This window comes from Carassius gibelio, chromosome A7 (assembly GCF_023724105.1).
Source record: "Carassius gibelio isolate Cgi1373 ecotype wild population from Czech Republic chromosome A7, carGib1.2-hapl.c, whole genome shotgun sequence".
NCBI lineage: Eukaryota > Metazoa > Chordata > Actinopteri > Cypriniformes > Cyprinidae > Carassius > Carassius gibelio.
Window position 1 is genome coordinate 26,252,173 of NC_068377.1, and position 12,126 is coordinate 26,264,298.

The 12,126-nt window shown below is 37.1% G+C and overlaps 2 protein-coding genes across 5 annotated transcripts in view; one reads left to right on the top strand and one right to left on the bottom strand.

Annotated features, from left to right (window-relative positions):
- The window catches only part of LOC128016969 (ubiquitin carboxyl-terminal hydrolase MINDY-2), a 27,457-nt gene extending 22,658 nt beyond the window's left edge, over nt 1-4,799 (bottom strand). For both annotated transcript variants that reach the window (XM_052601984.1, XM_052601983.1), the window contains exons 1-2: nt 3,865-4,799; nt 2,447-2,504 (exon numbers count right to left, since the gene is read on the bottom strand). In XM_052601984.1, coding sequence (XP_052457944.1) covers nt 2,447-2,504; nt 3,865-4,680 — 874 coding nt within the window. In that variant the 5' untranslated portion in view covers nt 4,681-4,799. The remainder of the gene's footprint in view (nt 1-2,446; nt 2,505-3,864) is intronic.
- A 1,598-nt stretch (nt 4,800-6,397) lies between these two features.
- Nucleotides 6,398-12,126, top strand: part of LOC128016971 (disintegrin and metalloproteinase domain-containing protein 10) — an 82,993-nt gene continuing 77,264 nt past the window's right edge. For all 3 annotated transcript variants that reach the window (XM_052601986.1, XM_052601988.1, XM_052601987.1), the window contains exon 1: nt 6,398-6,562. In XM_052601986.1, coding sequence (XP_052457946.1) covers nt 6,496-6,562 — 67 coding nt within the window. In that variant the 5' untranslated portion in view covers nt 6,398-6,495. The remainder of the gene's footprint in view (nt 6,563-12,126) is intronic.

The following is a 12,126-nucleotide window of genomic DNA, read 5'->3' on the forward strand; positions in this document are numbered from 1 at the left end:
ATTTAATCATTTTATATTCAGTAAATACAATAATAATCTATTCTACAGCTTTACTGGATATCAAATTATTAAATTTCAATGAATTCCTAGCTGAATACTGATGACCAGTAATAATAATAATAATAATAATAATAATAATAATAATGATGATGATGGTTGAGCAGCAGCAAAAAAAAAAAAAAAGCAGACAACACAAATAACAATACTCCTTCCTACTTGTCTCTCAGCAAATCCAATACAAATATATCCTACAAGTAATTTAACCAAAGATTATATCTCAATATTCATTGTGTCCAAAAGTTATTTATTTTGTGTTATTCAGTTATTTGGAATAATCTACAAAATATTCTTAAACGGACCATACTTCCATATTTAAATTAGTTCATTTTTTAGATCATTTTTGACATATTCTTTGGTTTATCTCCTGGTAAAATGTTATGAATAGCTGAAAACATACACTAGTAACCACACCTATGTGAGGAATGACATCTGAAGACCACATCCTCTGTGGTCACAGCCACTGCACTTGAGGTTGAACAAGCTTGCAAAGTTCATAAAGTCTACACTTTGCAGAAAGATTTCAAACAAAACACAGTCTGAATCCACTAAAGATTCAACATTTTAGAAATCGCCTGTGGTGTTCATTCATTCATTCACTCACTTTTATTTATATAGCACTTTACATCTACATCTACAGACCAAAGTGCTGTACAATCAAGGAGCACTTCATTAAAACACACAAATTAAAACAACACACATCCTATTAAACAACAAAGACTAGCCCAACCTTTCCACAGCTAAAGAGAAGAAATAGTTTTTGACTAACTTTAAAAGCAATTTAAAGATGAGACCTCTCTAAGTTCCTGAGGAAGACTATTACAGAGCCTCAGCCCCACAACAGCAAAGGCATGATCCCCTTTTAACTTTAAATGAGTACGAGGGACAGCAAGCAATAACTTGTTACTGGATCTTAGAGACCTAGGCACTTGACGAACAGCAATGAGCTCAGACACATAAGCAGGGGCCATCTTGTGATGCACTGCTTTAAAAACATATAAAAGAGTTTTATATTGTATCCTGTAGTTCACTGGTAGCCACTTGAGAGAAGCTAAAATAGGAGCGATATGCTAACTTTTCTTAGCGCCCGCCCACTAGCAGCCTAGCTGCTGCATTCTGAACTAATTGCAAGAATGAAATAGTGGTCTGTCAGGACTCCACACACAACACATTACAATAGTCCAGACGAGACAAAACAAAGGCATTAATAACCTTCTCTAAGTATTTCCTTGACATAATAGGCTCTAGTCGAGCAAAAGACCTAATCTGGAAAAAACAACTCTTTACTATAGCATTAATGTGCTTGTCAAATTTCCACTTTGGATAGAAGCATCTCCTAAATGACTAAATGTGTCAAGAGAAACCACTGCACATACATCAACCTCTGAATAACACATTCACAGCTGATCTCTATATACATTTCATACTTGACATTTCTGTAGAGTGTGAGGCAAAATAAAACTGCTTACAACACTCATCATAAGATGTCACAACATTCAAATCCAATCAAACGCTCTCAGGTGACTAACTTTTATTATAGCCTTCAACAGTTGTTGTATTCTCTTTGTGGCAGATACAACCTTCTTTTTCCCTTAACAAGCTGCTTTTACATTCCATCAGTGGTTTTTAAGAGTAGCAGACAGATGCTTTAAACTATTAAAAACATTTTAAATGAGTTCACAAACATTAATGCAATGTGAGAAGCTGAGGACCAGTCAACGGTCAAACTGCAGTAATGCAACACTTCAGTGTAGCAGGTCAACATGCCACAGTGGAAATAGGGATCTGGAGTCTGTGACATTACAGGAGGACCAGCCCCTGGGTATTTCCCTGATCTGGTGCTGTCCATCACCATTCTGAAAACATATCACATTTACAGGTTTGCCAATGTTTATCAGGCTGTTTATCAAACTCACCAGAGTCTAACTTGACTTACAGTGGGACTTCTTCTCAAACACTTTATGAAGCCACAGAGAAGCTCAGGTTTTCTGTAGAGGTACATGCAGAAGATGTCTAACCAGAGAGTGTGTGTTGAAATTAAACGACACCATCCTATAATTAGGATGACATGACTAGCTTTACATGGTTCTTACTGTAATTTGATGCCCTATAGTGGATAGGTTTAAACTTTTCTTTTTGGGAACGAACTAGCAATTAGTGACTTGAAGCTGTGGGGAGAAACAGCCAAGCATAGCTTTCCCATTATGCTGCTGTCAGTGAGTCCACCATACTTTCTGTGCATCTCTGCCTTGCTTTAGTAGCTTTTCAAATAAATCAAATCTGAAACATTTACCCTGATTTCTGGTGAACCCTTTATTGAATGGATACTGTGCCAAATCAACTAAGCTATGTAAAAGACCCACATTTATAATGCAAATAAAACGCTTACCTAGATATTCCATCAGCTGCTCTGCTGTTATTATCTCCATCATTGGTGGCAGCTTGACCTGTGCCAGAACAAGAGAAAAATCATTTTAAAACTAGTTTTTAATGAGAACTTGCCTATGGGATATGAGAGACCTCTTTTCCATAAGAAGTAATGTTATGTAATAAAAATACATAAGGGTTGTGGTAAATAGGCTGCTGTATCAGCATAAATGCACTATGAGAAGACATTTTTATCCAAAATAAAAACTAAACAAAACAACAACCATCCAACCAAGTATCAACTCCAGAAGATGCCAGTGGCTTTTAAAGCAGTCAAAGCTGAAAAACATAGTGCCTCTTTTATCAGGATGAAAGACTGAGCACTGAAATAGCGCCTCATGTGCCTGCCAACTCACGGTCAAAGCCAATAATTAAATGTCATCTTTATAATGCAAATGAGTCTAGTGCTGAAAGCCAGAAGTTATTGGTGTGTTTGTAAAATGACTGTTATGGCTCTACAAATACATGTCAAAGGGGATCTTAGTTAAAAATATGGAGAGAGAGAGAGAGAGAGAGAGAGAGAGAGAGAGAGAGAGAGAGAGAGAGAGAGAGAGAGAGAGAGAGAGAGAGAGAGAGAGAGAGAGAGAGAGAGAGAGAGAGAGAGAGAGAGAGAGAGAGAGAGAAATCTGATGGTGAAGACAGAATCCAAACAGAATTTCAAGTCAAACCCAATTAATTCACTAATTTCCACAGTCCAAATAGTACTACAAGACATAAGAGGAAAATATGTATTTCAGTCCTAATCACATTTTATGTCTCCACATTTTTATAATTTGTTTTGCCAATTATGGACCATAGTTGTACATTAAGTCACATTTACAGAATCAAATAGTGTGGAACAACTGTGTGAATTTTGAGGAATTATATATATTTAATAAAATGCATGCATTAAGTTTCTTTATTAAAAGTTGCATTTTGTTTCACTCTGTTTCATTACTCATTCTTCTTGTTTAGACAATTTTTTAACCATCAGAATCTGGACCTTTTTTGACTGAGGTAATCGCATGCATACAGTTCTATACCTTCACTACATAAAGCAAATATATTATTACAATCTATATTATTTGTGTAACATGATGTGAACCTGGCAGCGTTCATGAGAGGGGGCGACCCGCACCACACAGAACAAAACACCCCCGTGAGTGTCAAATAACTCAAAAGTGCTGTTCATGTCTTTCTATTACACTTTTAAATAAACGATCAGTGTCTGTATTTAAATGGCAGTGACAAACTGATGTCTCGTGACTAGTGCGTGTAGACAAACACAATCCAATATAAAGTTTCAAAGGACAATTAGAGCACCTGGCAAAACAGCATTTGCACATCTATAACTTGGCTGGTATTGTGGTTGTCATACGAGCAGAATCTCATCTTATTTACCTTCCATGACAATAGCAGGACATTCATAATAGCCAGCAGCGGACACGGGCCGTTCTCGTTCTGTGTGATGATAGGCGTGTTCTCCTCCTTCCACTTGATCCACTTGATGTGGTACAACGACTGACCGGTCACCCTGTCTTTCGGACAGGGGATTTTCGTTCCATCAGCCCCGTATTCAATTGCCAAAGCCAGTCCCTTGTCCTCCAGCCCTTCGCTGATGAGGTCTGAGCTCGGGCAGGAGTTCAGATTGGAGAAGGACTCCAGTGAATCAAAGCTGCGGGACTCTCCCGCGATGCTGGGCTCACTCCCGCTCGGAGGACCCTCGGAAACGATGTGATCGTTTGAATTCGAGCTCGCAGATTTTAATTTGTCCGCACACAAATAAGCAGACTTGGCCAGCTCCGTCGCTTTTTGCGCCCCTCCATCCAAACCGTCCGCCTGCACATTCTTGGCGTCGGGTTGCTCTCCCGTGGGGCTGTTTACTAACTTTGAGATGCCACCCTCTTTATTCCCAGCAGCGGTCATCGACGGTTCGTGTCCCATCCCGTTACTCAGCTGATCCGCTGCACCGGGCGACGGCGTCTGTGGTAAAACGTTCGGCTGTCCGCTTTTGCTCACGGTCTCAGTAGCATCTGATGTCTGTGTGCAGGGTGTAGCATTAGCACCGCTAGCACTTGCACAAGTAGTCAGAGTCTCTCTCTTCTCGCAGACATCTTTCATTCCGCCCACTGTTTTGATGTCCGCGGGTTCTGCGGGGATAGCGGTGCACAGGACACTTCCTCCCGCGTCTCGATGAGGGTTTGCATTCTTCTCCATTTCGTTGAACGCATCGACGACAACCTTTAACTAGATGGCAAGCTCCAGTCTCAGCTCCGACAACGCCATGACATCTCCACCTCTGACGTCACCCCTTCACAGACACTTATGTACCGAGTCCGACTATACACAACCACTGACTGGAGGTGTAATTTAACTAGCAACTTAAAGGGATAGTTCATCCAGACACAATAATTATATCATCGTCTACTCACCGTTTTTTTTGTTGTTGTTCCAAACTGTTTCTTACATGAAGCACAAAAGGAGACGTCAGGCAGGACCTCAGACTGATTTAGACTGACAGTCTGAGGCAGAGAAAGTGAATGAGCCTGTCATTCTGCAAAACATCTCTTTTGGTAGTTCACTTGAAAAAGAAAGTCATAGAGGTTTGGAACAGCATGGGATGAGTAAATAATGACAGAATATTAAATAATGTTATTTTTAGACGAACTATCATGTGGATTAATATATACGACTTCTGAATGACACAATAATTTACCCAATAACAGCATAATAACTATTATATTGGATATTAGTTAGTCTACTTCAAGGTTATTTTAAAGGTTTAAAATCCAAGGTTTCTAAAGAAAAAAAAAGTTTTATATGTGTTCTTTGGAGCCCAGTTTACGTCGTTTTATTTAATCTGTATGGCAGCCCTTGAATTTCTTCAGATTTGCACAATAGGCTATCTCTCTGTAACTTTACGTAAAATTTTCTTGTTCTTTAAGTTGTGTTGTCTCTTTGTTTGTGCTGTTATTATCGTTGTTGTTTTGTTCGTGTCCAGATTTTTCCTTTCATAAGCCTAACTGTCTGTCACGTTAATGATATCTCTTTGGATATCATTAATCTTTTGTGGATTTAGAATTTAGAATTTCTATTCACTAAATATATATATATATATATATATATATATATATATCGTGATCACGTGTGAAAGATTGTATGTCTTTCATGAACATCACGCAATATAGGCTAATCCACAGCAAACCGATCTAGTAATGTCTCTCTCCACCGCATGATGGCAACATTGACTAAGATAATGTTAATCATTCTTTGCTCCCTGTACCTGTAAAGATTTACCCACAAAAGTGAGTTAAATGTGACAAACCCTCAATTTAGGAAAGTTCTCGTTTATAAAAGCGATCTGTAATAGACGTTGTATTCTAAAAGTGCAAAAACGTTTATCTTATGGTGAGAGATTAACTCATTTACTGAGTTCACTTAGGTGTGAGTGAGTAAAATAAAAATTGCAATTTTTCTTGGTTTTATGTTGCAAGGGAATAAAACTACCACTAATATATTTATAACTACCTATAATATATTCATGTTATGTGGTGTAGTGTTTGTGCGTTTAAGCTGCCATGAAAATTTCATTTCCAGTAAAGGATCAATTAAGTATCTAATAATGACTAGATCCATAGATAAATTGGAATAGCAGTTCGTTTTTTAAAATTAATTAATTTATTGACATATAGCTGTTCTTAAAATTATTATACATCAATAATTAATACAATTATTATTAAGTATTTAGCATGAGAAAGTCATCTCATCTCAATGAACCTCAACCAAAGTTAAATATATATATTTTTTAACAGCTGTCATTTTGTCCTCCAATTTAATAAATTCCATTAAGTCCAACAAATCTCATCAAAGCGTTCAGAGGAAGTGGGCGTGGCTTCCCGATGTGCCTGCGCCTGACGTCAGACCGTTAGAGACACAGCAGCAGCCGTCACATACACACTCACCGAAGGCGACTGCGCCTTTAAGACCCGCAAAACTAACATCCAAACCAGCCTTGCTGTCAATGTGCAAGCGATGAAATTACTCGATATGGTTTTGTTAAAACTCTTGATGCTGGTATACTGCTTAAGCGAAACCAAAGGTAAGTGGGTTTTGCTTCATTTCTGGAAAAAGTGACGGTTTTATCGGATTGTGCTTGAGCTGAAGTGAGCTAGTATGGGACGGGTGAACATACAACAGAGACTGAGCCTAAGTGCGAAAGTGAAACTAAACACAAAAATACACTACGTTTACAGTAAAACACGTGGAATTCGAGGTTTATTCAAACAACAGCATTATTATTAGACAGTGTGGTGTGGAGTTTTCAAAATGACTTTTAAATGGGATATTTCAGAAGAAATGACAATGAATGCCCTATCTAGCTGTCACTGCCCGAATAAGTTAACTAATTTAACGAGTGCTTTCACGAGTGGAGTAAACAGGACTGGAGACTGATAATACATTTATTCGAACTATACGTTTTTGCACTCCTGTTTCCAAAATTCCTGTTTGCACTCTTGGTTTGTTATTTCAGGAGTGCGTTGACGATTGCGCAATGTTTCTGAGAGTTGGTGTTAGGGGAAAAAAGAAGGGCGAAATAAAAGACTACACACCTTTCCACACAAGTGACAGGAGTTTTGTTGCTAGTTTAGTTCACTTGTGTTTCACTTTTGAGTTTATACTCCTTAAAATGAACTTTAGAAAATGTATCAAAGTAAAAAAAAAAAAAAAAAACTCAAGAAAACCTTCTAGACCGATTAAGCTCATTGCTACAGTTTGGGACAGGCTTAGTCTATAGTGGCTATAATTAACATTGTTTACTAACAGTAGAAGTCAGTTGTAAGTCTCCCTTTAGCTAGACGGATAGTCATGGCTGTGTGTTTTCAGACACAGAGCACAGGGCTGAAAGAAATTAACTTCACCATAGATTGTTGTACACTTTCTGTAAGGTGAAGTTCAGATCTCTTCTAAACCAGTGAACATATTTTGCCTTCCTTACTGTCAGACAGGAAATTATGACATTGGAGTAGCGCTTTGAGTTTTATGTCTTCATCACTATCAGTCATATTTACTAGTACCCGACTGATATATCATTTTGCCGATATGAGCCTGTCGCTAGGGGTGCTCCGATCACGATCTGCTGATCGTTATACGCATCTCGTCAGTAAAGCCGATTCTCTAATCAGCGGTTAATTCCATCAGGTGCGTGGTTTTACATAGAGCAGCTGTTACTACACAGAGCCATTGTTAACTGAGAAGCTGCGCAAATCCACGTTCATTTTCAGTGTTTATTTGCGCATCTTCTCAGTTAACAACGGCTCTGTGTAGTAACAGCTGCACTATGTGAAATCAGGCACCTGATGGAATTTACCGCTGATTAGAAAACCGGCTTTACTGACGAGATGCGCATTAACGATCGGCCGATCGTGATCGGAGCACCCCTACCTGTCGCCGATATATCGCCCCCCGATGAATCGGTTTTATGTAACATATAATGCAGATAAAATGCTTGAAATGGTGTAATTACTTAGTTTGTCCAGCACAGCACCTCCATTGTTTGCTAATGGCGATCAAAATGAAATGCTTTAAAGTTGAAGTCTATGGAAAACCATTGAATCTATATCTCCATAATGGCATGGAGAATCCGAACCTTCGAGCTGAAAGGATCCCCTGAATTTGGTGGAGATCCGCCCGCGCATTCGCGTGATAGTGACACCAGTCAACACTTTCACTTCAGTAAGGAGGTCAGGTAGCAGCATTCAAGCGTTGTCTTATTTGACCATTAGTGCACTGCGAAGTGAACTTCACGTGAAATTCTGCCATGATTCCATTTCCATGGGAACGTACACGTTATATCAAAGGGCATTAAAGAGGATGAGACGTGATTTATATTGTATTTATTTACAGAGTATTTTATGTCACATTTCTCTAGTAAGTTAAGTCTGTGTTTGAAGACAGCAGGCTATAGCTCAAATACGTGAACGAATGTTCCGAAGTGAAAAACTTACACAGAATAATGTTTAATGAAATTGAATTTAACTTCAGCTTTACTGTTCAGTGCACTGATGTCAGACTCATTTTAGCTAAAATAGTTTTTTGTTAAAATCCTCTTCTGAATCCTCTGAACAGACACATACACATAAAATTATGACACAATACCCATCTCGACAATCATTCATGTAAACGCAGTTCTGTGTCAAGTGAATGAAAACAGCTGAGAAAGAAATGGGATGTGATGTGTATCATATCAGATCCATGCATCAAGTCTTTAAGGCACAGCGGCATACTGCTGCTGTCATTAATGATCATTAAACAACAAAACTGCTGTGAAAAAAAAAATCTATTTGATTTATACTGTAAACACTATGCACTGTTATTTTCCCTAATTACATTTCTCCATTTGAATACTACCAACCTTATTTTATTTGTAACATATTTATCTATGCTTGTAATTTATTTATTTGTTCTTATTTTTTTCTGGCTGTTCTTGTCTCTTCAATCATGTTTAAACTTTCTTAGTTAATCTAGTACTGTTTGCTGTGGTATCAAAAAAGTATTTTGCTTTAAGTAACATTTGCGTGAACATTTGTGTCAGCATTTTGCAATTCTTCCCACATAGTGACATAGAGATGTGGGGGTGTGTTTAAATGAGCCATTTTAGAGGGTCGTGACAGAGTCTTAACTTTGATAAAGAATATCTCTTTGGATTTGAGACTACAGTCTTTGCAACTGAGATCTTCTTTATTCACCAAGATCTTGTAATACTCCATAGAGAAAGAAAAATTTTAATTGCATCAATTTTATCAGTTTGTATGCATTAGTATTTTCCTGCTTACTAAGGTCCATCAGACAATGATGTGATTTATCAGGATGAAATACTGTTTGTTCCTTTACAAGTAGGCTTTCTTTGCAGTTCAGCTATGTTAACTGACTTGTTTTTGCTCAGCTAAGTTTGTTGCTATGGAATTGTTTGGAATATGTTTTTCAGAGTATTTGGTGTCTTATCTTGTTGTTGTTGCCCTTGGCTAAATACTTGCACTCTCTGTGACAATCTTTCCTCCTTGTTGTCACTGATGGCTAGATCTCAATTATATCTCACATTCTCAATCTTTTAGATTTGCATTTTTTAATCTCCCATGAAATATTAATGAATTAATTAGTTCATTCATTCATGCATAGAGTAAAAAAAGTAAAACTTTATTTAAGTTTATTTCCAAGCCGTTTTACGATGTGTTAAAACTTGTAGTTTGGTTCTCTTTTGGTCCGAAAAAGTAAATTACACATTTATCTAGGGGTGCGCCGATCAAGATTGGCTGATCATTATGCACATCTCGTCAGTAAAGCCGGTTCTCTAATCAGCGGTAAATTCTATCAGGTGCATGATTTCACATAGAGCAGCTGTTACTACACAGAGCCGTTTATTTGATATTTGAAAGACAGCTTGTAATCTTCCGTGTAATCTTTCCTGCCTCGTTCTTATCAGAAACTGAGAAACAAAACAATTGGAACACTGTAAATAATAATCAGAAATAACATACCGTTTCATGTTATTAAAGAACATCATTTTATATTGAGTCTGGTAATCCCAGGAAAGTACCCAGACACATAACTGTACATTTGAATGCTGACAAAAAAACACTATCATAACTGTTTATGCAGTTAGGCTAATCTCTTAAACGACATCGTAATGGTATTCTCGATAGTCTCCTACTTTTATAGTCATGAACACATTTTTTTAAATTGTATAAAATTTTAAAGCATTTATTATTTGCAGTAAGTTTTACATTATTAAAGGTTCACCTTCTAATTAATTAATTCGACATGAAGATATGTGCCAAAAACGTGTTTCTGCGAAAAATAAAGACTTTTTAAGATGAAAATGAAATTACCGCTATATCCACGAATTGGCAGTAGATGAGCTCATATGCTGGAGCTGCCATTTCAACAGCCTAGGTTTTTTTTATTTATTTTTTGTTCAGGTCTGTTGATTTATTATAAAATAAATAATAAAACAAATTTGTACTTTATTGCACTGAAGAGCAAGTGCAGGAATTTATCACTTGTCATTTTAAAGAAATAAATAAGGCCAGAAAACAGGCTATAATGCTGAATTATTTAAATACCTATATAGTTAAATTAAATAAGTTATAACAAATAAATAATGCATGCTTGCTGCTATAGTTTTATTTGACTGAATTTAGTCTGAATCACTTGCATGCACATGCACGGCTCTATTTTGACAATGGTTAGTCAGATGATTCATTCTGTTCATAGCAATGACTCGTGGCATGATTTAACAGATTCTCTGTCATTCCTGAAATGGTATACATGAATGTTTGGTCATCTTAGACAAACAAATCTTTTCTCCAAATTGTGAATGGATTATGTAGAGAAACTGAGCAAACGGTGCTCCCGTTACGGCATATTTGACTGGAAATGACTGAGCTGGCTTATCTAAACCAGGAAGTAACGGTGCATAAGGTCAAATTGTACATCCCTATTGGCTCGAGTATCAGCACAAACATGCTGTTGTGTGCCTACAACATCAACATCAGTGATCTGTTTTCCATCAGACTTTTGAGTTTTTCTTTTTGAGTGGATAAAGACAGAAAGTAACGGATATGATCAGTGTCTGTCCATGCGTAGTGTTGTCTGTTTGAGATTAATGGTGCCTGTGTATACTGTGGGAAGATGAGGGAGATTACACCATCCAGTGTAGAATGGATTATTGAGCAACTTGAATACTCCCCCATGCATCTAGCCAGTTGAAAAGCAAGTCAACTACGCACAAATGCAAATGCTTTTGTAAGTCGGATTGCAATGTTATGTGATTCTGGTTGTTTTGAAGTGGTTAGCAGTTTCTTCAGTTTGCTAGATTGATCCTCCCACTAAGACGCCTTCTAGTATGATGTGCCCACTGTCCAGTGTGTAGCATTAACAGTAATCAGTGAGAATTGTCTTATGCTGGTAAATTCAACTTACATTTGATGTAGATTTTTTTTTGTAAATGATGCGAGTTCTAAAAGTAATTAAAAAAATTTCCTGTCCAATTTTATGTAGGTTATCTTAATCTTTTTTCTTTTTTGGGGCTCAGAACTCTGTTTGGGAGCACATACAGTAGGTAGACAACCAGAATGGGTAATACATGTAGGGCCACAGCATGAACTGCAAGTCAGTCGGGTGTTAAAATCATTTACTAAACTAACGCCAGGTGGCACAAAGGGACGCATTGCGAACTGAATGTAGTTGTAAAATGTTGGTTTGTTAATGGAGATGAAAGGAGGAAGTAAAACAACAATAACAATAATAATCTTAATATAACATTGTAACATTCTTAAAAACCTTTTGAAAATTTATAGTGAGTTAATTTCTTAGGCTTATTTCAGTCCATTCTTGGTTAAAAAAAAAGACTTCAGGTTCCATATGCAGAGCGAAATTTAGTATTTTCTGTTTCAGCTGCTTGATCGCGCTGGTGCCTCACGCGCACATATTCATTGGTCACTGAGCAGATTTCTCCACAATAAGAGAGCCCAACCTTACCTTATGTTTCCTTTAAACTATTATCATTTATTTAATATAACTAAGCATCATACACTGCAATAAAATGTATCCATTAGAATTATAATTTTTTAATTATTGTTCTGTTCTGATAAATTTGTTAAATGT